This window comes from Tursiops truncatus, chromosome 20 (genome assembly GCF_011762595.2).
Source record: "Tursiops truncatus isolate mTurTru1 chromosome 20, mTurTru1.mat.Y, whole genome shotgun sequence".
Classification (NCBI taxonomy): Eukaryota; Metazoa; Chordata; class Mammalia; order Artiodactyla; family Delphinidae; genus Tursiops; species Tursiops truncatus.
The window spans coordinates 306,755-333,932 of record NC_047053.1 but is presented as its reverse complement, the minus strand read 5'-3'; the positions used below and the strand labels follow the sequence as shown (position 1 = coordinate 333,932).

The following is a 27,178-nucleotide window of genomic DNA, read 5'->3' as shown; positions in this document are numbered from 1 at the left end:
ATCGAACCCGTCTCCTGGACGCGGATCTGCCAGTCCTGCCTGTCGGCACCACCCCCCGCAACGACGCTCCGTCAGCCCCACGGGACACGGAGCAGGGGCCTTGTGTCCACGTGGCTGCCCACCGAGACGCAGGCACGAGTCTGTCTGCCAGGACAGCTTAACGCTTTCAACCAGGGCCTGCGACCGGAGCGTGCGGGTCCTGGGGTGGAGGGGTTAGGGCTGGGCGGGCTCCGCGGGTCCTGGGGTGGAGGGGTTGGGGCTGGGCGGGCTCCGCGGGTCCTGGGGTGGAGGGGTTGGGGCTGGGCGGGCTCCGCGGGTCCTGGGGTGGAGGGGTTGGGGCTGGGCGGGCTCCGCGGGTCCTGGGGTGGAGGGGTTGGGGCTGGGCGGGCTCCGCGGGTCCTGGGGTGGAGGGGTTGGGGCTGGGCGGGCTCCGCGGGTCCTGGGGTGGAGGGGTTGGGGCTGGGCGGGCTCCGCGGGTCCTGGGGTGGAGGGGTTGGGGCTGGGCGGGCTCCGCGGGTCCTGGGGTGGAGGGGTTGGGGCTGGGCGGGCTCCGCGGGTCCTGGGGTGGAGGGGTTGGGGCTGGGCGGGCTCCGCGGGTCCTGGGGTGGAGGGGTTGGGGCTGGGCGGGCTCCGCGGGTCCTGGGGTGGAGGGGTTGGGGCTGGGCGGGCTCCGCGGGTCCTGGGGTGGAGGGGTTGGGGCTGGGCGGGCTCCGCGGGTCCTGGGGTGGAGGGGTTGGGGCTGGGCGGGCTCCGCGGGTCCTGGGGTGGAGGGGTTGGGGCTGGGCAGGCTCCACAGCTTCACACCAAGAGCCCCACCACGCGTCTCCCTCCCAGGCCTGGAGAACTCTGCTGGGAAGGCCTCGGAGCCCCGGGGGAGCTGCCTGCAGGCACGCAGCAATGGTCCTCCTGAACGTGGAGAGACCCCCGGGCAGGACTGCTGCTCTGGAACCCAGGGGCACTCGCTGGTACTTCCTGATGTTTCCGCGTACGTGAAGTGAAGGAACGTGTGACAGAGGCATCCAAAAATAGCACGCTTCAGAAATGAAGGGTGGACCGGGGGGTGGGCAGAGTCGGAACCGCACTGACCAGGACGGGGGCTGCTCTCCGACCACACCCTCCGCCTTCTCAGCGCCCGGGGAGCCGCACACCCGTATCGCGGCACCGCATCCCAGGTCCTGTAATCAAACTCCAGCAGGGGTTCCTGCGTTTAAAGAAGCCCCTCGGGTGGCTTTTAAGTGCGTCAAAGTCTGACAGCCCACGGTGTCCTGAGTCCCAGATTTGTCACCATCCTGCCCCCGGGAGGAGGAGACGCAGGGGGCATGGACTTCCCGGCCCAGGGCAGGTCTGGGCTGGAACAAACTGAGAAGGGGCTGGTGTCACAGACGGGACTCGTGTGCTAGTAAGGGAAGACGGGCCAGTTTTCAGAATAAAATGTAGCTTTATTACGACACAGGAAGAGACTACAAGCCATTAGAGAGAAGAGCCAAACAGTCCCTCAAAACGACAGGTGAAAGGGACGCGGAAACATCCCGGTAATAAAATCCACAGCACAATCATTGGAATCTCGTTCTTACGATTTCTGTTTTCAAAGTTATAGTAAACGACGAAACAAGTCACTTGAATTGTCAAAAGAACGGCAATTTTATACGACGAAAGCATCCACACCGAGCAGAAATACAACGGCACGAGTGTACGTGATGCAGCAGGAGCGTCCTGGACATTCTGGCGCCGACGGGAGGCCCGAGGCGGCCTGGAGAGGGCCCGGGCCCAGCCCCCCGCTCAGGACACCCAGGGAGAGCCCACTGTCTCACTGTAAAGCGCTGACACGGCAGCCAACGTCTCACAAACACAAGTCACTTTAAACACACTAGCCAGGGAGGAAGGGTCGCCCAGGGATTCCTCAGCGGTCTGGACATCGACACGGGTGGTGGTTTGAAACAGGAAACCATTTTCCCGTATTTAGTAGCTGCATCGGGAGCTGAAAGAAAATAAATCCCCCAACCCATCACGCAGTTCTTTGTTCCTGACGAGGTGACGTCAAAGCAGGACCTCAGCGCGCGGGACGGGGGGCGGGCGCGCGTGCAGGCAGCCGGAGCCTCACCGCGCCCCCCAGGTAGTTCTTCCAGCCACAGGGGAATCTCAGCAGCAGAGAGATAAGTGCTCAGAACACCAGGCCAGAGGGAACAGAGGGTTAACTTCGACATAAAAATTCAAAAGAACACCCAGAAAAGAGAAACGGCCTCATTGTCTCCTGAATCTTCACATCCTTGGAGCAGCTGAGCCCTGGACATGAGTGGGCGGCAGGGGAGGGCCGCAGGGCTGACCAGACCACAGGCGAGCCGCCAGAAACCCCGCGGCCAGTACATCTCCTCTGTCGCCACTCTGCACGGAGGCCCAGGGCTCCAGGGCCCTCAGAGCAGCCACAGCGGACGGGCCACGCGGGGCAGGCGCCTGAGCTGCGTCGTTGAGGACTCTGCCGGGTACGACGCCCCCGCCGCAGGACCCCAGCACCTTCCACGGGGGGGGGGCAGGAGCCACGCCGCGCCCAGACCCGAGCAGCCGACGAGCTGGACCTGGTTCACGGTCTGTCGGCTGAGAACCCGTCACACGTTTTTAAACAGTGACAACGGCTGAAATTTTGTGACGTGGCTAAAGTACATGAAATTCAACTTCCCGTGATCATGTAAAGTTCTACTGGAACACAGCTACGCTCATCCACGTGACCTGCAGCAGAGACCACAGGGCCCCCAAAGTCAGAAACATCTACTACCTGGCCCTCTGCGGAGAGTCCGCTGACCCTGCCGCAGGTGAACGTGTTCCTCTGCAGGAAAGAAGCCTCACGTTCAGGGGACACTGGCTCGTCCCCCGTCTCTGGGCTGGAATCTCAGAGACGGACAATCTAAGTTTGGGTGTGAACAGACAGATGCGTGCGAGACGGCTCACGAGGAACAATGATGCTGCACCTCCCCCGTCAGCCCCTCCCACCAGCTCAGTCCCGGCCGTCTGTCCTGCGGCAACGGAAGCTACCGGAACGCAAGGCAGAGGCACCCAGAGCCAGGACGCAGCCCCCCTGGAGGCCGCCGCATCATCCGACACACCTGCCGCCCAGCAGCGACCAGGAGAGCTCGCGGGACAGGTGGCCAGGAAGGAAACACGGGAGGGAAACAGTGAAACCACTGGAAACACTTCAGGTACTAAAAGATTAATACGACAGAGACCGTTCCCAGCGCAGCCTGATTCTCCTCCACTGAGCCAGGCAGCCCTGACCAGGTCCAAGGTGCCTGCGGGGGGGTGGGCGGGGGGCAACAAAAACAGCACCGATGAAAAAGCAAGATCCATCCTCCAGGATAAAAGGAAAACGATCTAAATTTCAGCCTGAACTCAATAATTCATTCACGTTACCATCATTACGTTTAAGAGATTCACCATCGTGGAAAGAGAGAGAAAGGGGGACGATACGCAAACGCCTATCTCTAGAAAACGGGGATCTGCTTCCACATGCAGGACAGACGTGCTCGGAGGCCCCACGGGGTCTTCAGCTCCACAGGCTCCGGGGCTCACGCCCGCGTCCGCGCTGCGCACGGACACCAAACTCACCAAGAGAAAGACCCGCGAGGCCTTCATCTCCTCCACCTCCTGCTTTCTGGGCCCCAGCGTGGAACGGCTGGCGCGGGGGCTGCGCCTGCCCCGGCTCGCGGGGGACACAGGAGACACTCCGGCGCACGTCTCCTCTGCCCCCACCCCCCCAGCCCACCTCTTGCCAAGTGTCCACACAGCGTGACCCCGGGCACCCGGATGACTTCGGGGGACTTGCCGGTGCGCCGACGGCTACTCGTACTCCAGGAACTGTTTGTGATAGAAGAGCAGGTACCTGAGGAGGAGAGAGGACAGAGCACGCTTACTTCCACCTCCCGAGGGGTCGGAGCAAAACCACCCTGACCAGGACAGCCGCGCTCAGCCTGTCACCGCAGAGAAGAGACAGCAGGGAGGCGGCAGGGCCCCCAGTCCACGACCAGCCCGGCCTCCGTCCACCTGCTGGGCCCTGGCTGTGGCCGCCCCCCGGCCCTGTACACGGTCCCTCTCGGAAGGACGCCGGCTCCGGGTCCCAGCCCCAGCCCACCCGCCCGGCCTCCTCACGGCCACCACAGAGCCTCTCAGGGCTGCCCCACTGCTCGCGGCTCCAAGCCCAGACGCCTGCTGGAGCTCAGGGCAGCTGGGGTGGGGCAGGAGCCCCGCGGATGGTCTGGAGACCGAGGGAGGCAACGATGAGCAGGAAGGAGCGAACGGGGTGCAGAGGGGCGACGCGGCCCCGGGGCCCCGCGGGACACACCCCTCACTGTCCAGCACGTCTGCAATGCCAGCCTTGGTGATGATGGCGTCGTCACACTTGAACCACTGGTCCTTGTGCTGCCGGATGAAGCTGGTGTAGTGGCCACTCTCCAGGGTCCCCTGGTGGTTGACCACCGCAAACAAGGAGTACCTGGTTTGGGGACGGTGGCGGGAGACGAGGTCACGACCCTGTCCCCACCAGGGACCACTGTCCCCTCCGGGTAGCCGCCCAGGAGCAAACGCTGACAGGCGACAGCAGCACAGGGGAGAGGAGAACGGGCCCGCCTGGGAGGCGCTGTTGCTGTTCTACCCTCCCCGCCGCCACCAACAGGAGGGACGGGGAGAGGGGCCTCACCGCGATGCGGCGGGGGGGGAGGGGGAGGCCCCTCCCCGACAGAGGGTCAGTGGCAACACGACAGGAAGCAGGCCAGTGGCCAAGAGCAAGCAAGCCCGGCCGCTGCCCCTCACACGCAGCACCTCCTGGGAGACGCAGGTGGGCCTCCCGCGAAGCCCCCGGCCCCACTCGCGCTCGAGGTGCCACTCACTTGTTATCGTTACTGAGACTGTCCACCGGCTGCTGGTACTGTCCGTTCATCCTGTTCTCTTTGCTGTAACAAACGGCGCAAACTCAGGCTCGATTAAAACAGTTCACTAACAACCCGCGGTTCACACGGTATCGTGGGCACCGGGGACGCGCGACACCGGACGCCGTGCTGGTGCGGCTTCCACGGGTCCGCTTCTCCCAACAGCTCCATCTCAGGCAGAGATGACCCCCGAGTTACGGTGGGGAAACCGAGGCCCAGGCTGGGAAGCGGACTGCCGAGATCGAGGCTCAGAGCCGGCCCAGACCCACGTCTCCCTGCCAACCCCCAGGCGGGCAGGCAGGCAGCCTCCCCAGATCGTCCTGAGGCCCCGCCAACACTGGACTCAGGCCTCTGTTGCTTTAAGCCGTCCCGCCTGTGGTTATTGTTCACTAAGGCAGCCCTCCTACCAGCAAGCGTCCTCCTATTTTTGCAAGGGTAAATTTCAAGCAGTCCCTGATACAAAGACTCCAAAACAAGATAAATGAAACCTACAACCACAAAACCACTGTGTTGATTTGTATCCAACCTCAGTGCCTGTGGCTGAAACGCCTGAAATGCTGCCCTGAGCCAGCTGGTAGGAGGACAGCCTCCCTCACACAGGGACGGTCCTGGGGTGAGATCAGGACAGTGAGGTGTCACGGACGAAGTGACATCAGGGCCCACTGGGGCCTCATCAGGGACCTGGTGCCACGCCCACCCGACCACAGACACGGAGGACGAACCTGGAGGCCATGAAGGGGGTCATGTCCAGCTCCAGGGGGAAGGACACGTAGGTGGTGATCTTGCGCCGAAGTTTGGCCGAGTGTTCGAATCGCTGCAGAAGTGGGGGTGGGAAGGCTGTAGGGCTCCTCCGACAGCACAGTCTCTGTGGCTCCCTAAGTGGGCCTTTCCTGCATTTTCCGAACCGCCCTTGGCCACAGCTAGAGCTCAGAGTCCACAGGGCGACATAACCCACAGGGCTCAGCCCAGCCCTGAAATGATGCGCCCAACAGCAGGTGTGGGCCTAGCACGGTGCCCGGTGGGAGAAACAGGTAGGGCTGCGGATTTGGTTTCTGTCTTACGTCTTTAAAGGGTCATGAAGTAAAAGAACGAGCAACAGAGACTGTATGCTTCACATGTAAAATCAGATCGCAAATACCCAAGACCAGCAGACACACTGTCTCTGCTGCATATTCTTTCACAATACATCATACACGATTCATATTTGCTACTGGCCCTTCACAGGAACGTGCTGACCCCCAGACTAGACCTTAATGCTAAGGGTCCTTGCTTTCCAGTAAAAGAAAATCGGAAAACTTGGGGTGAGGACAGAAGAACTTGGAGGAGAGGAGCAGTAGATCCCTAACCACCCCCCACCCAGAGCAACTCACCCTATTTTCATCATGAAGCAATTACTTTCTGATTCACGGGCAAACCTCCCGGCGACAGACACGAGCAGAGCAGTTTACAGGCACCGCCCTCTCTGCCCCACAAGCACGGACGGACTCTGCACACCCACCCACCCTCAGGCCCCGCGTGCTCGGGGAACTCACTTTGAGATGGAAGCAGGCCACGATGGGCAGCTTCTTCATGGTGAGCTGCTTTGTGGACTCCTGGTAGCTATGGCAACCGCTACACTTGATCTTGGCACTGCTTCCTAAGTGCTCTGGTCTGGTAAACCTGCAACGCAGTGAAAACATGGATTTTTAGGGAAAAAAGATGGCAGCAGTAAGAGAGGAAAAAGAGAAAAGTTATTTTATCACTTTCAGGGGGTTCACGTCCTTCCTAAAAACACACACACAGTTAGGGACGTTTATAACTTCACAATGAAAAAGCTATTCCTTCCTTTCTCTTCTCGAGCACTTCAAAAAATATTTATCCTCAACTTTTTTGGAAAATGAAAGTCTGGTGAACTCAAAATAATTTTCTAACTACTGTTAAGACCCAGCAATCAAATCTGTCCCTGAAAAGTGACAACCAGCACTCACACAAAAACTGTACATGAGTGGCTACTGCATTTTTATCTGTAAAGGCCAAAAAAAACCCTGGAAGCAATGCAGATGTCCTTCAGCGAATGAGTGGTTAAGCCGTGTACACCATGGAATACTAGTAAGCAATAAAAAGGAGACAACTGGTGATGCACACAACCTGGATGAATCTCCAGAGAATTAGGATGAGTGAAAAAAGTCAATCCTTGAAAGGTTACATGATGTATGATTCCACGGATATAGCATCCTTGAAATGTGGAATTTCTAGAAATGGAGAACAGATTTGCGGCTGCCAGGAGTTAAGGAGGCAACAAGGGTAGGAGGTGCAGGACGTGTGGTTGTGAGGGACCCTGCGGGGGTGCAAGCATCCTGCATCTTGACTGCAGGGATGTTGAGATCCTGCTGACTGTGACATTGTGCTGTAATTTTACAAGATGTTACCACTGGGGAAAACTGGGGAAAGAGTACACAGGATCTCTCCGGATTGTATCTTACAACTGCATGCAAAACTACAATTATCTCAAAATAAAAAGTTTAATTAAAAACGTTTTCATCACCTTCAGAAAAGGCCACGAGCCACAGCAGGAGGGCGGCCCTGCTGGGTGTGACTCTGCCCGTTAGTCACTAAAGGCCGCGGACCTCCAGCCTCTGCCGGGGTGGGGGGCACTCAGGGACAGGAACAGCTCGTCTGCTGGCCATCCCGTCTTCCCTCAGCTTTCGTGCGGGAACGTGGGGCCCTGGGGGGCCTGGCTTTACCAGGACTTTCCCCGAGCAGCCACGAGGAAGGGCCCCCTCCGCACAAGGCGCGGACGCCTCACCTCCGCAGGCAGTCCGTGAGGGTCGTGGTTCCCGACGCGTGGCTCTCTCCGTTCACCACGCTGCCCTCGCTCCCAGGGCTCAGTGGCCAGAAGGGGGTGGAAGAGCCGGGCAGGTCCAGGCTGATGTCCCAGAAGGGGTCGATGGTGGTGGAGACCCCACTAGGAGCAAGCAGGGGGGATGGGTGAGCACCACGGCCCGGGGGCAGCGCAGCGACAAGGCCCCGCGACGCCTGGCCGGCAGCACCGGGGCTGCAGAGGCCACACTTACTGGCACACTTGGCAGGTGACGTCGGACTGCAGCCCCCCTGTGAAGATCTGGTCTATGATGCAGTTGCAGTGGTTAGGGTTGTTGGCCTTTTTCCCATTATCATCACCTGGCAAGAGACGGTGGCTCTGGGACCCCGGGCCCCCAAGGCAGCCAGCCCACTGCCAAGCCGCTGACCCAAGGGGCAGAGCTGGTGCAGCAGGAGGGCCCAGGTTTCCACAGGGGCGCGGGAGGGACGCGCGTGTGCTTTCAGTTTCTCCCCCTTGCTCCTCCCTGTGAACAGTTCCCTGCCATCCACCTGGCAGGCCCAGTAACAGGCCCTGAGAAACAGCGCCCACCTCTACAGCGCCTACCTGTGCAGCGCCCACCTGTGCAGCGCCCACCTGTGCAGCGCCCACCTGTGCAGTGCTCACCTGTGCAGTGCTCACCTTTGCAGTGCCGGTGCAAGACGTCCAGGGCTGCGATGAGGAACTCGTGCGCGTCCTGCTGCTCGTAGCCCGCCAGGTGCCGGGCGTGCGTCCACACCAGGTGCAGCAGCTTGTATGGGATGTGGGGGGACCGGTGCCCCGAGTAGAACTGCTTGGAGAGAAGGAGAAGCACCCTCGTCAGGAGCGCGTGCCTCCCTCGAACACAGACGCAGACGCGCACGTCTGACAGCCGCCCGGAGCCTCCGCTGGCGAGCGCGGCCCAAACAAGTCATTTCCTTTCCTTTTCAGGCAAACTGTGTTTTCACAGACTCTGAGTCTGCTCAGAGTTTTCTCCATTCCCACCACTTGTTTTCTAGAAATAAGCCAAAACGATGAACGGCGACAAACTTTTGTCAAACACACACACATACACTAAAAGGTGACTTGTGCTGTGTGAAACGCGTACCCCCGTAAACCTGAACCTAAAAACCAACCTGACAGAGATGAACTCACCACCAACAGTGCCCTAGTGAGGCCCCCCCATCAGCCCGTTCTCCAAGGCACCCGTGTCCCCGTTTTGGCCCAACGATATCATTCAGCTTGCTCACTCCTGTGACCCCAGGAGCCGCTGTCAGGCTAGGCTGTAGGTATGTGGGGACTGGCTAAGCCAGGCTAGGAGTCGGGAAACTTCTGAAAAGGGCCAGACCGTGAATCATTCCAGCTCCGCAGCCAGATGGGTTCAGGCAGCCGGGGCCCAACAGGGAAAACGAGAGGATGTGATCAAAGGCTGACAAAACCAGACCCGGCCGAGTCTGCTGGCCCAGGGCCGACGCCTGAAGAACCCCTGGCTCCCCGCAGCACCCGAGGGAGCGGCTGGGCTGCACTCCCGCTCTGAGAAGGGGGGGGTCCAGCCTGCGAGCCCGTCGGGACAGAACCTGATGTCCACGGCAGGGGCCCAAAGACAGAGGCCTCTGGTGACACACACAGTCAGCAGGGCCGGTAACAGGAGACCCGCCCGTCCTGTGGACAAAGCCGGAAAGCGGCAGGTGACGGGCAGGGGCTGGCACCTGCCACGTGCACCCCTGTGAGGCAGCCACGAGCCTCTGCAGATGACCAAGTGCCTCACCCAACGATCCCTCTTGGGAAGGACGTGCGATTCCACAGTCGGCACGTCTGTGGATGTTCAGAGCCCACCCCGTGACGGCCCGGCCCCCTCCCGGCCCAGGCGCACCTCCTGGAAGAGGGAGGACATCTCGCAGACCAGGCAGGAGCCAGGGCTCTGCATCTCGCAGCGGTGCCGGTCGGACAGGAAGAAGTCGCGCAGCAGCGGCGTGTGCGTCAGCGCCTGCACGATGCAGTTCATGAAGCACGTGTTCCCGAGGTTGATGAGGCCGCGGAGACCTGGCAGGCAGAGCGCGGAGTGGAACCTACTTCTAACGTCTGCGCCTCACCCGTGGGAAACGTCCCGAGGCGTGCTCGCGCCCACCCCCACCAGCCCTCACCGCCCAAAGGCTCCCAGTAACAACGGGGCAGGGCAGGGAGGAGCCTCTGCGACAAGCTGACAGCCACGCTGCACCCCCCCGGAGAATGCACCCTCCACCCGGCCGTGCCCGCCCACCTATGGTGCAGTTGGACGTGATCTTCCGTCGCTTGGGGTTGTGTTTCAGCAGCTCGAGCTCCCGTTTGGTCGGCTCCCACGTTGAAAACTTCTCCCCGACGCCTAAGCGGGTGGAAGGTGCCGTTAGCTACACTCTGATCGTGTCTACGAACCAGCGTGGTGGCAGCACAGGGTTTATCAGAGTCAAAGGCGGGCAACGTAGGGTCCTTCTAAGACCCTGTTCCAGACAATGGCAGGAGCTTCTCTCAGAGAGCGTGCCGTGAATGAACCACATCACATTCCCGGAGGAGGAGAGGAGAGCGGGACCTGGGGGACAGCTGCCCCAGCACCAGCGGTCTCCTCAGCCTTAATTACGCCCTGAGCAGAGGGACCACGGCACCCGTGCCCACAGGGAGCGCTGGGTGGCAACGGGGATGAAGGGACGGCCATACCCACCAGAGACTTAAACCAAGGACGGCAGCAGGGCCACCTGCACCCCAGTGCACAGCCTACTCCTCAGAGGCACTGGCTCCACGCACCTAGAACTCAACACGCTCTGAAGGACGCACCGTCCTGCTGACAGATGGAATTGTGGAACGATTTTAGAAGAATCCCACTTTTTCCTGGGACGTGCATTTCTTAGCCCTGCGGTTTGACTGTTCTGCACGAAGAAATAATGTCCTCAGCCTTAGCCTCACCGGCAACGTTACTAAGGTTTGGAGGTGGAAGAGAACAGGAAGTGGACTAAAGAGACTGTTCTCCAGAGAAGACGGGCTCATCGGCTCCGATGACCGACAGCCCTAGCTTGTGCTCCGTTCTCTAACATGGCACGTCTACAGAGGAGCACAATGAAGGCAAAACACTGTAAACCACATGCTGGGTTGTATGTTCTCTGTGGAGAGACGGTCACAGGCCAGTGGGGCTTTCTACACCTATTACTGTTGTGACCCATGACCGTGTGCTGGAAATGAGAACAAGAAAGAAAAAACTATCAGGGAAACCAAAAACAGGCAGCTGAACAAAAAAGAAAAGAGCTGCATAACGTTCGCGTGTGCCGCTGACTACGTGCCAGCGAAGGGACGGGAGTGGCGGCATGGCTCCACGGCCACCGCGCAGTCAGTGGGACACATGTGCCGCCCCCGCCCCGTCCCCCGCATGAGCCCCGCGCCCTGGTAATAAGGGCGCCTTAGCGGGAAGGGCACTAGAGGAACCTCTTGTCCTGATGACTCCGGGCGGGCTCCTGGATGGGCACTGGCCACCAGAAAGACCAGGGAAGCTTGGAATTTGCAGCACCCGCACGGCCGGCCCCAACTCCTCCACAGAGGGGAGGGGGCTGGAAATGGGGTTAATGATCCATCAGGCCTCCAGGAAGAAGCCCCCATAACATCCCAGTAGCACGGGGTTCGGGGAGCGAACCAGGTGGGTGAACATTCCACACCGAGTGGGTGATGCACCCCAACTCCACGGGGACCCTCCCCAGCCCTGCCCCGTGCCTCTCTCTCTCCATCTGGCTGCTCATCTATGTCCTATGTCACATCCTTTAATGACCTAGTGAACCTAAGTGTCTCTCTGAGTTCTGTGAGCTGCTCTAGCAAACGCTCCAGTCCAGGGGGGTCCTGGGAGCCTCCGATCTACAGCTGGACAGTCAGGAGCACAGATGAGACCCTGGACTTGAGACTCCAGCATCTGAAGTTGGGGAGGGGATCCCGTGGGGCCTGACACCTCCAGGCCGACTGTGTCAGAACTGAGTTGATCCATAAGATACCCAGCTGGCGCCACAGGGAATTTCTTGGCAGGGAACTGACCCCCCCAAAAAAACACTTGGTGACCAGAAGTGCTGGGTGTGAAGGGTTCTGTGCAAGTAAAGGAGACTCACGGGAGAGAAACACTCATCAGGGAAGAGCTGGGTTGTTCCTACACAAGAAGGAAAGCCTGGAGTTCTCCCTTTCCGGCTACAGAGGCACCGCACAGGACGGAGAGCGCGCTCCTGAACTAAGGGGCCTCAGCGGTAGATTGTTGCATTTTTCCTCTGGGAAGTTTAATTCTGTGCTGACACAGGTTTAGCATAACCTAACCAGTTAAGAGGTTTTTTTTTTCCAGTTAAGAGTTTTAAGAGATGCAACAGTAATTTAATGAGAAAATAGTCTACCCTCCTGGAAGCCGTCAGCATACACATCCTGCAGTTACCGAGGGGCTGCTTTCTGGGCAGCTACCAGGGACGAGGCAGCACAAAATCCCTGCGGACACTGTGCCTGGTTCAGCCCCGTGTCTGTAAAAATGCCCGGCGACCGGAGAGGCTAGGTTGGGCGTGTCTCTCTCAACCCCGGCTAAGCCCTGACAGCAGCCGCAGCCGCAGGCTGTGGGCACCGCGCCTGCCTCCCCTGCCCCCCCGCCCCACCGTGAGCCTGCAGGAGGGAGCAGGCAGGTGTAGGGGCTCCTCCCCTTCAACAGAACCACCCCCCTCCCTCCCCACCCCCGCCACGCCCTGACAGACAAGGGGGCAGGGAACGCAGGGCTAAGACACAAGCAGGCATGCAGATCTCAGGAAAACCAAACCTTGCATTTTCCAAGCTTTCCGCTGTTCCTCTTTGGCAATGATTTCTATGTCTTTGTCATAAATGTAGTCCTGACACAAAAAGCAGTAGATACCTCCATACATAAGCTCTATGGCTGAAAAGAGAAAAGAGGGAAAAGACAAAATTTAATTAAAAGTCGAAAGGTAATGCTTCAGGACACAAATTAAACAAGCAAGTTTTTTAGGCGTTTCACTGCACCGTTTCTCAAAGCAGAGAATCCCATTATTACAAAAGGTTGTCCCCCCACTCCAGATGGTGTACCCTAAGCAGAGGAGGCACGTGAATTTTTTTTGGAAGCTCCCGCCAAGGGCTGAGGAACCTGAGGGAGAAAGAGGCACCACGACCATATTTTACGAAGGACCCGACCCCCAGGTACCAGGACCCTCCGCCTATCCTCTGAAACAAGGGGAACTCGCATTCATATCAGCCCACGAGGACTCGTGGCGTCCGGATGGGCAGCACGGCCCCAAGCAGACAGCCTGGAGGGCGTGCCCAGAGCTCCCGGTGAGCAGATCCTGCACTTCCTAAACTGCATCCTCCACGAAAACAGGCATGAAACCCAGCCCTTAGTTACTTCCTCACGAAGATAAACAAGAGAAAAGTCCTCGAAGCACCTGGAAGGAACTCGCTCAATTCAACAATTAAAAAGAATTCCCCTTACCCTCAGAATGGGCAAAAATATTTGCAAACGAATCAACGGACAAAGGATTAACCTCCAAAATACATAAACAGTTCATGCAGCTCAATATTAAAAAAACAAACAACCCCATCCAAAAATGGGCAGAAGACCTAAATAGACATTTCTCCTAAGAAGACATACAGATGGCCAAGACGCACATGAAAAGATGCTCAACATCACTAATTATTAGAGAAATGAAAATCAGTTTCATTCATACAATGAGGTATCACCTCACACCAGTCAGAATGGCCATCATCAGAAAATCTACAAACAAGGAATGCTGGAGAGGGTGTGGAGAAGAGGGAACCCTCTTACACTGTTGGTGGGAATGTAAATTGATACAGCCACCATGGAGAACAGTATGGAGGTGCCTTAAAAAACTACAAATAGAATTACCACATGACCCAGCAATACCACTACTGGGAATATACGCAGAGAAAACCATAGTTCAAAATGGTTGAACTAGGGGACTTCCCTGCTGGCGCAGTGGTAAAGAATCCTCCTGCCAACGCAGGGGACACGGGTTCGAGCCCTGGTCCGGGAAGATCCCACATGCCATGGAGCAACTAAGCCCGTGCGCCACAACTACTGAGCCCACGTGCCACAACAACTGAAGCCCTCACGCCTGAGCCTGTGCTCCACAACAAGAGAAGCCACCGCAATGAGAAATGAGAAGCCTGCATACCACAACGAAGAGTACCCCCACTTGCCACAACTAGAGAAAACCGGCATGCAGCAACAAAGACCCAATGCAGCCAAAAATAAATAATTAAAAAAAAAAAAGGTTGAACTATGGACAAATGTACCCCAATGTTCACTGCAGCACTGTTTACAACAGCCAGGACATGGAAGCAACCTAAAAGCCCATCAACAGACAAACGGATAAAGAAGATGTGGCATATGTATACAATGGAATATTACTCAGCCATAAAAAGGAACAAGCTTGGGTCACTCTGTCACACAGAGTGAAGTCTGAAAGAGCAAAACAAGTACTGTATATTAACACGTATATGTGTGGACTCTAGAAAAATGGTTCAAATGAACCTGTCTGCAGGGCAGAAATAGAGACACAGATGTAGAGAACAAACGTATGGACACCAAGGGGGGAAAGTGGCAGGGGGCGGGGGGATGAACTGGGAGATTGGGATTGACGTATATACACTAGTATGTACAAAATAGGTAACTACTGAGAACCTGCTATATAAAAAATAAACAAAATAAAATTCCAAAAACAAAGAGAGAATCCCCTTGACTCAGACTCACCAAGGGACAGCAGACGTCTGCCAGGCGACGGGACACAGCTCGGAGCACAAACCCGGCCCCGCCACCTGCACACCTCTGAGCTCACCCACGTCCCCTGTGGTATAACAGGGACAGCAACAGCACTGACGCAGGTCTGCATGGTCACTAAGTTCATATAAACAACTAAGCGGCATGCACCTCCTGGTAAATGGTAATGTCTTAACAAATCACAGCTTTTATCATATTTCATGTCTTTTTTAAAAAAATTATTACTATTTTTTGGCTGTGTTGGGTCTTTGTTGCTGCTGTGGGCTTTCTTTCGTTGCGGTGAGCGGGAGCTACTCTTCGTTGCGGTGCGCGGGCTTCTCGTTGCGGTGGCTTCTCTTGTTGCGGAGCACGGGCTCTACACGCTTGGGCTTCATTAGTTGCAGCACGCAGGCTCAGTAGTTGTGGCTCACGGGCTCTAGAGCGCAGGCTCAGTAGTTGTGGCGCACAGGCTTAGGTGCTCTGTGGCATGTGGGATCTTCCTGGACCAGGGCTCGAACCCGTGTCCCCTGCATTGGCAGGCGGATTCTTAACCACTGTGCCACCAGGGAAACCCCCATATTTCATGTCTTAAGGTACAAAGACACAGGTCAATGATACTGTGGTGGATCGAAAGCAGATCTATCAAGACTCAAAGTAGCAATTTCAGAGAATCCCAGGCCTACCCCTGCCCCTCTCTAAAAACCTACAAAATTCCGACCAAGTCTCTGCAAGTCCACGTCGAGGCTGCTCTGGAGGCCGGGGCCAGCTGCCCTGCGTTCTGCCCACTCCTGGGCAGTGTCACTCCTGCCCCGGGGACCAGAGCAAGCTGGCAGAGGCGGGCTTACGGTGGGAAGGAGGGACACTTTCAGGGAAGCAGCGGGGTTCAGCGAGAAACAGGCCAGCCGCACGGCGAGGGCAGAGGGAGGCCCCATGTCCCCAGATGAGTCTGCCTCCCACCCGCTGTGTGGGGCTGGGACCGCCAGGAGGGGCGGGGGCCGACAACGGGCGCTGGGGCCCCGGGATGAAACGAGGAGGCAGCTTGCCTGACCCCAGCCCCACACAAAACTTCACTCCACACGGTCAGCAACCTACATCACAGCTAAAAGTACAAAAACTCAGACACAAACGGGTAAGCATCCCGACCTCAGGTTTGCCAATGGATTCTTAGTCTGACACCGAAAAAGCATGAACAACCAAAGAGAAATGCTGTTACGGCACACTTAAACTACGGTACAGTGTAAACATTATTTTTATATTCAGTGGGAAACCAAAACATGTGTGTGCCTCGCTTTATTGAGATATCTGCTTTATTGAGGTGGTCTGGAACTGAACCCACAGTTATCTCCAAGGTCTTCTGGTATCCAAAAGAAATGAAAACGTATGTCCACAAAGAAACTCACACATGCATGTTTATAGCAGCATTATTCATAAACGCCAAAGGTGGGAACCCAAATGTCTACCAGTGGATGACTGGATAAACAAACTCTGGAATATCAACACAAAGGAATGCTATTCAACCACAAAGAAATGAACTGACACTTCATGCACCTTGAAAACCTGCCGAGAGGTAGAAACAGACACAAAAGGCTGTGTGTTGTATGATTCCTTTTATATGAAATATTCAAGACAGACGAATCCACAACTGAAGACAGATCAGCAGATGCCAGGGCCCGGAGAGGATTACGTAACAGAGACATGTATTATGTATTCTTCGAGGAGACGAAGAAGTTTTGAAAATAAAGAGAGATGGTATTTCCACACACCACATGGCAAGTGATTAAATGCACTGAACTGTACTGGTTGAAATGGTTAATTGTGTGTTCTCTGAATTTCATCTCAATATGGAATTCAAAAACCCAACGCAACACCTACAGTCACGGCAGTTCCTCCAGAAAATTATCTCACAGTCAAGATAACCAAGGACAAAGGCTTGACTGCATCAGGGCTAAAGGCTGAGCAGACAGTCAGTGGTCCCGTGGTACCCACGGTGGGGCTGGCTCCAGGACCCCCGCGGACACCGGGATCCAAGGATGCTCGAGCCCCTTGTAGCAAATGGTGTGGCATCTGCACAGAACCTACATCCTCCTACACACTTTAAATCCCCTCCAGGCTGCTTTACCTAGTACAGCATGAATGCCACGTAAGTAGCTGCCTGGACCAGACAAACTCAAGTTCTGCTTTTTGGAACTTTCTGGAATTTGTTTTTCGATCTGAGCTTGGCTGGATCTGCAGGTGCAGAACCCATGGAAACGAAGGGCCAGCTGCCCAGGAACCCAGCTGCCTGGATGCGGGCGAGACGCTCCCAGGAAGAGAGGAGGCCGTCAACCCACTCACCCGGGAACCCCCGGCCGACAGGCCCCAGGCAGGCGCGTGTCCCCCTCCCTCCAGCCACAGGAGGATCCTGAGATGGAGGGAAACGTCACCCGCTCAGAGGGGAGCCGATACGCCCTCTGATGCCCACATACATCCTCACACCCTCTGGGAAAACTAAAATAACGCTTCCTAGAGGCAGACACAAAGCTAAAAGCACTCCTTTCACAGCCTCTGTGGCTCACGCAGGCAACATCCACGGGCCCCCGTGACTCGACATCAAACAAAAACCTGTACGAAACTAAGGAGCACGAAACCAAATCTTACTCAGTGACCTGGACCCCAACACCATCCCGCACAGCAAACCGGCCGGCAGCGGGTCAGGACGGGCCCTTCCTTCTGGGGGCCACTTCCGCCACGTCACACCAGGCAGGGTCACAGGGCAGGTCGGACAGAGGAGCAGAAGCTTCGTCCTCCCACAGGCCGCCAGCAAAGACCCCATAGCTACCGACGTGCTGGTTTTAACTGAACACTCGCAAAAAAGCAAATACTCAGACGAGACTCCCCGTGGGCCTCTCACGCCCCTCCGCTTAGAAGCCGCAAGCCCTGGGAGAAATCCTTCTAAGCGTCCACGTCAGGCCCCAGGGTTATTCCGCGGGGCTCCCAGAGGCAGGACTCGGCCCAGGAATCACGGCCCCTTGGCCCTCAAACGTCAAGCCGCCGCTCTGAGGGGCTCCAGGGGTAACGGGGAGCAGCTCGAGACGCAGGGCCGGGGGCGGGCGATCCCTTTCCTGCCGGGGCTCCTCTCCCGTGCCCTCCCCTGCCATGTGGACACAGAAAGCTAAGCTCTGGCTTTGTTCACACACACGCACACACACGCTCACACACACAACCTGCAATAAACTCCTGGGCTCTCCCATTTTGTGGTTTTGTCTCTTGAAGAAAACCTTCTAAAGCTTATTCATTCTGGCCAAAGTAGAGGCAGAGTTTATCAATCAGTTGATAAAATTACTAAGCACACAAATTTCTCGAGTGACTTTTGTAGATGATGCTAGGTAACAATAAGATTCGCAGCCCTTTGCAGTGCAAAGGTGCTTCCCATTTTCCATGACCCTTTTAACCACACAGTATCACAGCCCCGGTCTGAGAGGAGCCTAAGCGGGTCTGGTCCCAGAATCAGATGGTATTAAGCACAAAGATCTACATTAACTCACCACCACAGAATCCCACCACACCCGTCCTGCCCCATCAGACCTTCCCTCTGGTCCCTCGTGGGGAAGGGGGACGGGATTGCTGACCCCCGCCCTGCCGGGCAGCCGCTCACCCACAGCTGTGAAGCACCTCCAGGGCCGCCAGCTCTCCTTCCAAAAAGGCCACTTAGCTCCTGGTGACAGGCTGAGCCCCAGCACTGGCTGCAAGTTCTCAGCTGCAAATGAAATGAGGCACGACCTCCGGAGATGACCGCGTTTGAACGAGCCATTCCTACTACTTAAAAGGCCTGAGACTATCTTTCACTGGAAGGCTAGGTCACACCAAGTTACGTTCTAGAAAAGGGTCTGTGGTCTGGACCTTCTGAAAGTGATTTTCTTACAGATATCCTAACAACCTCAGCATCGTTTGACAGAAAACACAATCCTCAACGAGGGAAACATTTAGTGACAACGGTCAGAAAATCAAGCCAAGAGCAAAACGCAGCTTCGCGTCACCTCTGGAAGGCACTAGTGTCTGAACATGAAACGTGAGCTCGCCTCAACGCCAGCCTCTCTGCGAACACTGACGACACTGCAAACCCGTTACAGAAATCACTAAGTTCACCCAGTGCCCCCCAACCCCACGCTGACACCGATAACCTAAGGCTGCATTTAAGACCTGTGCAAATTTCTGCCTGATCTAATACCCAACCGTGCTTTTCAGAGAGGAAGATGAGTCTCTGATGCTCCGTTAAAGAAAGTCACCGTTCAGGGTTACACGACTTTGTGTGACCTCAGGCACGCTGGGCACGTGCCCCTCTCGTGGGTTCAGTGTCTCTCTTTCCTCTCCCCCTGGAGTTCCACAAGGAGAGCACAAGCTATTTCAGACAAAGGTGGACTCCCGAGAGAGTGGAAGGTCAAATTCACAGAACGAGAGTCGGGGAGGTGACCCCAAAGCCCAGGAGGCGTCGTGCGGCCTTACCCAGGTTGTGCCTTTTCGACTTGGCGTGCTCGTGAATGTGCTTCTTCGTGAAACAGCCGAAGAAGACGCAGTGGAGGCACGAGTGCAGCCGGTTCAGGTGGACGCCGCACACGTGACACACGCACGACTTCGCCTGAAATGCAGAAGAGAGAGTTAGAAACCAGGGGTTCTCGGAAACACCAGGGCAAGGTGATCCCAACGGGCGCAGCTCGGGAGGAAGGGAAAGCCCAGATTTCCTCTCAAGGTCTCACTGCCTAAAAGATCATTTCGTTGATCCTGTCAGTTGCCCCCCAAAAGGCACGTTGGTCATTTAGCTCAGAAGTGGCTCCGTGTAAGAGACCTCGGCCCCTTCTCCAACTCAAAGCCGCTCAGACAAAGCGCCTGGAGCTCCAGGAGCTGCCAAGGTCCTTCCGCATCCAACGGGGCCCCCAGCCCCAGGTCACCTTTAACCTGCACTTCACTTCCAGTTTCATATTCCAGGTTCCAAGACCACAGCAAACCTATAATCAGTCAATCCAGATGAATATTAATCAAAGCAATACACAGAAAAAAGAAAAAGAACGGCCTGTGTCCGAGAACCAGACCACGGAAACCTAAAGTTCTAACCTCAGCGATTAAGAGCACCATGGTAGACAATTCTCGTCCCCCCGAACCACCCAGGAATGCCCGGCACGACAATTACACCCGCGCCAACTGTGAACCCCTGCAGGCCACCAACTTGAACTCCCAGCCCCTGCGATGACACCGCACGACACAACCCTCTCACTCTGACTGGGGTGCAGGGAGCCTGGGGTGAAGGGAGGTGGAAGATGAACAGGGCCTGGGAGGTAGGGTTAAAACAGAAAAGGCCCAGAAACAAAGGACAGCAGCACAAACGTGACACGGACACGGGCGCCGGGTACTGGAGCGATTACGCCCTTTGATCCTCACGGCCAGCCCCGAGGAAGGCCGCGAGCCCTTCTGACATGCGTCTGCTGGTGGCCACACAGCGGCACGTGGGCTAGGACCTCCTGACCCCGCAGGCCACGCTCCACCACGGAGCCCAGAAGCAGCCCCTCCGAGCCTCACTCTGCACACGCAAGACCCAGGCAGGAGCCGCCCGGGGGCCAGGCTGACCGTCCACCCTCGATGGCAGGCGTGGAGGGCATGGCCTGAGGACGAGGCACAAACCTCTCTTCACGTGAAACTCGAGTCACAGTTTTTCCACCAGGGGAAGCTGCACAGAGACTTCGTAGAAGAGCAGGAAGTGGTGCAGGGGAGCTGGGGGAGAGCGTGTGGATGCTCCCTCAAGACGAGAGCCGCGAGGCTGGAGCACGGGTCTGAGGACAGGCACACAGGGCGGCCAGACCACCAAGTTCCTCGACGCCAGGTGCTCAGCTTGAGAAACACAAGTCCTCATGGGCAGCCACAGGCCAACAGGCCCTGTCCTGCAAGCACAGCCTCAGGAAAACCTCATGCCCAGGCTGATCTTTCACCTCCACGTACGATTTATCTCTGGATCCAAATGCAACTCTGATCATTACCACCGTATTTCTTCTTGACTAAGAGCCGCTCTCAGGACTCCCCTGGTGGTGCAGTGGTTAAGAATCCGCCTGCCGGGCTTCCCTGGTGGTGCAGTGGTTGAGAGTCTGCCTGCTGATGCAGGGGACATGGGCTCGCGCCCCGGTCCGGGAAGATCCCACGTGCCGCGGAGCGGCTGCGCCCGTGAGCCATGGCCGCTGAACCTGCGCGTCCGGAGCCTGTGCTCCGCAACGGGAGAGGCCACAGCAGTGAGTGGCCCGCGTACCGTAAAAAAAAAAAAAGAAAAAAGAAGAATCCGCCTGCCAATGCAAGGGACACGGGTTTGAGCCCTGGTCCAGGAAGATTCCACATGCCGCGGAGCAGCTAAGCCTGTGCGCCACAACTACCGAGCCTGCGCTCTAGAGCCCACGCACCACGGCTACTGAGCCCACGTGCTACAACTACTGAAGCCCGTGTGCCTAGAGCCTGCGCTCCGCAACAAGAGAAGCCACTGCAATGAGAAGCCCACGCACGGAAACGCAGAGTAGCCCCGGCTCGCTGCAACCAGAGAAAGCCCACATGTGGCAACAAAGACCCAACACAGCCAAAAATTGATTAAATAAAAAAATTAAAAAAAAAGAGTCGCTCTCAATGGCTAGTTATTTACCTTTTTTTGACACCAGCAAGAGGGTATCTCTGCAAACCCTGTATGGTCAAGCCCCAATGCAGGCCTCAGCACAGGGGGCCCGTGTGTGTGCTCCGGTGGCGCAGGGTGTTCCTGTGGATGGCAGGATGTCCAGCGACATTCCTGGTCTCCACCCTGGGTCGCAGGGGCGCCTGCCCCCTCCCAGCAGGAAGCCCTGCTCTGGGACAATCCCACAGGAGTGCGAGGGTCACTGAAAAGACTTGTCTAAAATGCTGCAACGCTAGAAACAGTAGTTGTGTCACCTGTTTATTCTTCCAATGAGCAATCTAAGGAATTCGCTAACTCTAACTGTCCTCAGTAACACAAGGACGTTTTTATTTTTTATTTATTTATTTTTTAACACAGGGAAATTTTTAAATTACATAATAGTTACTTGATGTGTAACAAATGATGCTTCCCAGTACCCGTGAAATTTTTCTTTTATATAAATACTGTTAGGAACAGATTCCTGGAAGCTGTTTACTGCTCACTACAGCTACAGATGTAAAGATTAAGAGGTATTCCTTGTTTTTATCACTCAGGATATATTAAATGTGTGATCGTAATTTTATGAAAATTCCTCTACGAACTTAACAAGAAATCCAATTCTGTTTATATAATTTGAGAAAGAATTCAGGACTAGCATTACCCTGAAAATACAGACAAATCAGGATAAGTGTATAATTTTAACGCATCATTTTTTCCCCTTAAAACACACAGAAGCTTTAAAAACAGATCAAAATTAGGCCCTGAATTTCAAATGTACATCTGTGTCGCCTGCTCTCTTGCAGAACTTCACAGAAGAAAAACAGAACTACAGAAATTAAACAGAGGCAGATGGGCTACAGCCAGGAACAAAGGAACTGGCCACATCCTGAAACAGATGAGGGGAAAGCAAGCCCCAGATTAAACACGCACACACAATCTGACTAAACCTTTTCCACATACATAAAGCCCGTGCTCAGGACTCATTTTAAGGCCGTGAATCCGATTTTATAACTAGGGCTCCACTGACAGGCAGTCCCAAGCACAAACCTCTTTTCCATAACCACCAAGGACGCGCCACCTGCCCCAGGCGGAAACACCTGGCTTAGCTGGTGCTTCTGTGAACGGCAGCTCCCACGAGCCAGTGACTCCAGCATGATGGGCATGAGGAGGGAGGGGAGACAGCTTGGGAACTCCCGCTGGGCAATTCTGGCCCTATCTGAGCACAGAAATGAGTAGCGGAAAGAATGGGTTATATGCACTGTACAAAAAAAGAATCCCCCAGGTCCACTCTGAAACCGACACTGCACACACACGCTGCGCAGTCTTCTTCATAGGAGGATTCCACCTACCGTAGTAGACAAGACTACAAAGCCTTCATTTTATAATCAGCATAGTAATAACTGATTCACGTAAAAAAAAAAGGGAGGGGTGAAAAAATACTGGGTCATTCACAATAGTTAAAAGGTGGAAACAGCCCAGATCTCCATTAATGGATCAATGGATACACAAAATACGGTGTATCCACGCAACGGAGTACTACCCAGCCATAAAAAAACACAAAGTACCAATTCACGCTACCACGTGGATGAACCTTCGCAACACGCTAAGTGAGAAAAGTCAGACACCAAAAGTCACATACTGTGTGACTCCGTTTATATGAAATGTCAAGCATAGGCAAATCCAGAGAGAGAACAGAGATCAGAGGCTGCCGGCGGCTGGAGGGAGCGTGGAGAGCAGGTGACACGGTTTGAAGCTTAACAGAGGCAGCTGGTGATTGTACAACGCTGGGAACTCACTGGTATTTTAAAGTGGTTAATTTTTGTGTGAAATTCACCTCAATAAAGAAAAAAAAAATACATCAAAGTATTCACGTGTGTGTATACATATGCACGTATGTATGTATACTGGGGTGCTGGATATTTTCAAAGTATCACCCCAGAGACTACTCCTGTTAATTAAACGGGAAAAGGTTATGTTTGGCAACAGAGAACTCCGGCCAACACGGCCTTAACCAAACTTAACATCCTCAAAAGGAAAAGCTTACGAATCCAGATAGATGTACAGCTGACCCTTGAACCACACAAGCTTGAACTACACGGGTCCACTTATGTGTGGATTTTCAAGAAACATACAAAAAATATGTGTGTAGAACACTATATGCAAGACTTGTAGTGAAGTGGACAGCCTATCCTCACATAGGCATAAGGTAAGGGATGTTTAATGTAAAATATTCATTTCTTACTGTTTTAAAACTTTGCTTTCAAAGAATTACCATACAGTATGCGCCCCTTGCTCCCGCTCTCCTCGCAATCGGAGATACTGCGTATCAGTCTATCATCACGGGTAACTTTTTAATTTAAGAATGTTTCCAATACGGCATTATGAACATGACTGCAATGCTGTGTACCACAGACATTTTACAATGATTCAATCATTACTGTACAAGCTACTGTACTGATTTGATTACACTCAGCTACCATAAAGCAATCACACTGCTACTTCTTTGTTACCAATACAGAATTGCTCTACCTATAAACTAATATGAATTTCTTTTTCACATTATCTTTTCATTTCTGACGTTAGCTCATCCCCCAACCTCCATCAACAACCTATGATTTAATCAATCACACCTGTGTAATGATTTAATCACTGCCTATTTTTTAAATAAATAAATTTATTTTGGCTGCATTGGGTCTTCGCTGCTGTGCGCAGACTTTCTCTAGTTGCGGTGAGCGGGGGCTACTCTTCATTGCGGTGCGCGGGCTTCTCATTGCGGTAGCTTCTCTTGTTGCGGAGCACGGGCTCTAGGCACGCAGATTTCAGTAGTTGCAGCACATGGGCTCAGTACTCGTGGCTTGCGGGCTCTAGAGCGCAGGCTCAGTAGTTGTGGCGCACGGGCTTAGTTGCTCTGCGGCACGTGGGATCTTCCCAGACCAGGGCTTGAACCTGTGTCTCCTGCATTGGCAGGCGGATTCTTAACCACTGCACCCCCATTAATTGTGACTATATAATGAAGCCTCCAAAAAAACCCTAAATGATGGTTCAGAGGGCTTCTGGGTAGGTGAATGCATCACTGTGCTGGGGGGTGATGCACCCCAACTTCACTGGGACAGAAGCCCCTTTGCTCAGCACCCCCCAGACCTCAGCCTACGGATCTCTTCATCTAGCTGCTCACCTGTATTCTTCATAATAACCTTTATAATAAATGGGTAAACGTACGTAAATGTTTCCCTGAGCCTTGTGAGCCCGAGAAGGGGAGAACAGCCTTGTGACTGGTGTCTGAAGTGGGTGCATCCTGCGGGACTGAGCCCTCAACCTACAGGATTGGCCGCCAACTCCAGGTCGACGAGTCAGACAGTCAGATTTGTGTGACGCCCAGCTGGTGTCGGCTGAGACTGGAGAATTACTCGGTCGCGCTGGAAAACATGCCCAAATAATTTAGCCGCAGCATGAACTTCAGAGTCAGACTGACCTAATTTCAAGGCCCAGACCTGGCATTTAATCAGTGACCTTGTACAGGGCAGGAGACTTAACTGCCAAGGCCACCTAAACTGCACCATGAGTTCCAAAACGAAATTACGTGAGAGATGCTTTATAAAACGCAAAATGCTATGTAAATACAAAGTAGGATAATCATGAATGAAAAACAGGTGAGCCCAAGAGCCGTGGAGCCGCCCAAGGTCGAAGGGCACACACCTGGCAGAAGCAACCCCGCCCCTGCCCCATCACCTCCCAACTGTCCATCACAAGTGCCTACAAGAAGCCATCGGATTATCCTAGAACCTCATTTAACCTGTTGCTCCCACTGTCCTCCCCAGAACTGCTAACAGGTGATGAAAGTCACGGACACACCCTCCTCTACAGGTGCTGCCGGGTTAAGATGCCGCAAGAACAGGCGTCTGTGAGGCAGGTCACCTCAGTCTCTGGAAACCTCAGCTTCTCAACATTTGCTTGACACCTGCCTCCTCAGGTTTGGGCACTCAGGCAGCAGGACCTTCAGGAAAAACACAGCACTGCTTCAGATCTCGCCCGAGGGCTCAACTCAGGTCTGATGCAGCCTCTGAATCAGCCGCCAATTTGCAGGAAATAGAACCAAAGATGAATTCGTGCCCCAAGCCTGCAACCAGCAAATCCAGACCCGGCAAATGATCCCGGCAAAGCCACAAGCTCTTCAGCAGATGCCATGTGTGGACCAGGGGTGAGGCGACCAAGACAGATCGGTACAGCCACGAGGGGACCCCACGCAGGGACGAAAGGCTGGGAGAGAGCTGAGCAGGTAAAGCGCGGGGTCGAGGGCGTGAGGTGTTCTGTGAAGCTCGCGGTGGCAGACGCTTCTCACCTCACCTGCCGCACCAAGTGCAGACCTTAATAAATAAAGGCTTGGGCTTCCTCTTCAAACCTGGAACCACAGCCGGGAACCATGAGGGAAACAGCAGACAAACCCACATCGAGGGACGTCCTACAAAACACCTGAGCGATACTCCTCAAACACTCCTCAAAACCACTAAGGGCGTCAAAAACAAGGCAAGTCTGAGAAACTCTCACACGCACAGGAGCCTGAAGAGACTCAGACCAAATCTCAGGTGGGATCCCAGAGGGGGTTCTGGGACGATCAGGGAAAAACTAATCAAATCTGAATAAAGTATGACCTTAGTTAATAATAATGTATCAACCTTGGCCATTAGCTGGGACAAAACGTACCAGAGAAATGTAAAAAGTTAACAATCGAGGAGATGGGGGTTGATAACAGGACCTCTCTGTATTTTTTTTAAATATTTATTTATTTATTTGGTTGTGCGGGGTTTTAGTTGCAGCAGCAGGCTGCTTAGTTGCGGCATGCGAACTCTCAGTTGCGGCATACATGTGGGATCTAGTTCCCTGACCAGGGATCGAACCCAGGCCCCCTGCATTGGGAGTGCAGAGACATATACACTGCGCCACCAGGGAAGTCCCTCTGTATTATTTTTGATCACTTTTCTGTAACTCTAAAACTACTCTGTTATTAATTTGCATAGAACTAAATACACACACAGATGAGCGCAAGTAAAAACTGGGGAAATAGGAATAAATGGACTGATTGTATCGATATTGACTCGTGGCTGTAACAGTGTATTAGTTTCATTAGATGTTACCATCAGGGGAAACCAGGTAAAGGTCCTCTGCTATATATATATTTTTAAATATTTATTTATTTATTTTTGGCTGTGTTGGGTCTTTGTTTCTGTGCGAGGGCTTTCTCTAGTTGCGGTGAGTGGGGGCCACTCTTCACCGCAGTGCGCGGGCCTCTCACTATCGCGGCCTCTCTTGCTGCAGAGCACAGGCTCCAGACACGCAGGCTCAGTAGTTGTGGCGCACGGGCTTAGCTGCTCCGCGGCATGCGGTATCTTCCCAGACCAGGGCTCGAAGCCGTGCCCCCTGCATTGGCAGGCAGATTCTCAACCACTGCGCCACCAGGGAAGCCCGGTTCTCTGCTATTTTTCACAACAGCTGGTCAATCTACAATTACCTCAAAAGAAAAACTGTTTTCATTTTAGATCTTCTACTTGGAATGGCCTGTCCCCTGCTTAGTATGAATGCTGCAATGCTTTGTTGTGATGACTGGGAAGATCCAATTCATCAATAAATAAAGCAAAAGTCAATTCTGCAAAGAAGTTTTGAAAAGGAAAAAAGTTTACTTTAAAAAAAGGACATATCTAAAAAATGAACTAAAAAAAAAAAATGACGGACAGGAGACAGCTCTCTGCAGCATTCTCATCATCATCACGTTAAGTGCCTGGCAGAGTCAAAAAATACTAATTTAGTCACTGGTGGAGCCAGTAACGCTGGACTTTTCACAGCTCTCGGTCTACCCCCTACCAGATGCTGTGTCCGGTCACTTCAGGTATTTTGTCTAAGCCTGTGACAGCTGAACTGTTACTCTCCAAAGATCACTTCTACTAAAAATTTCAAACATAAGGGATTCATTCAGACCTCAGGAGACAGATCTCAGACTCTAGAACTGAAGCAACATTGATAAAAAGAGATGACCTGTA

At 54.4% G+C, this 27,178-nt stretch overlaps 1 protein-coding gene across 6 annotated transcripts in view; it reads right to left on the bottom strand.

Annotated features, from left to right (window-relative positions):
* Positions 1-1,418: 1,418 nt before the first annotated feature.
* The window catches only part of USP22 (ubiquitin specific peptidase 22), a 34,675-nt gene continuing 8,915 nt past the window's right edge, over positions 1,419-27,178 (bottom strand). For 4 of the 6 annotated variants that reach the window (XM_033848404.2, XM_073798416.1, XM_033848402.2 and 1 more), the window contains 12 exons: positions 18,974-19,106; positions 12,524-12,637; positions 9,989-10,090; positions 9,602-9,771; positions 8,377-8,539; positions 7,967-8,072; positions 7,699-7,857; positions 6,446-6,572; positions 5,636-5,727; positions 4,875-4,937; positions 4,331-4,480; positions 1,419-3,871 (listed from right to left, as the gene is read on the bottom strand). In XM_033848404.2, coding sequence (XP_033704295.1) covers positions 3,829-3,871; positions 4,331-4,480; positions 4,875-4,937; positions 5,636-5,727; positions 6,446-6,572; positions 7,699-7,857; positions 7,967-8,072; positions 8,377-8,539; positions 9,602-9,771; positions 9,989-10,090; positions 12,524-12,637; positions 18,974-19,106 — 1,422 coding nt within the window. In that variant the 3' untranslated portion in view covers positions 1,419-3,828. The remainder of the gene's footprint in view (positions 3,872-4,330; positions 4,481-4,874; positions 4,938-5,635; positions 5,728-6,445; positions 6,573-7,698; positions 7,858-7,966; positions 8,073-8,376; positions 8,540-9,601; positions 9,772-9,988; positions 10,091-12,523; positions 12,638-18,973; positions 19,107-27,178) is intronic. The other 2 variants (XR_012328814.1, XM_033848401.2) reach the window with 2 other exon arrangements.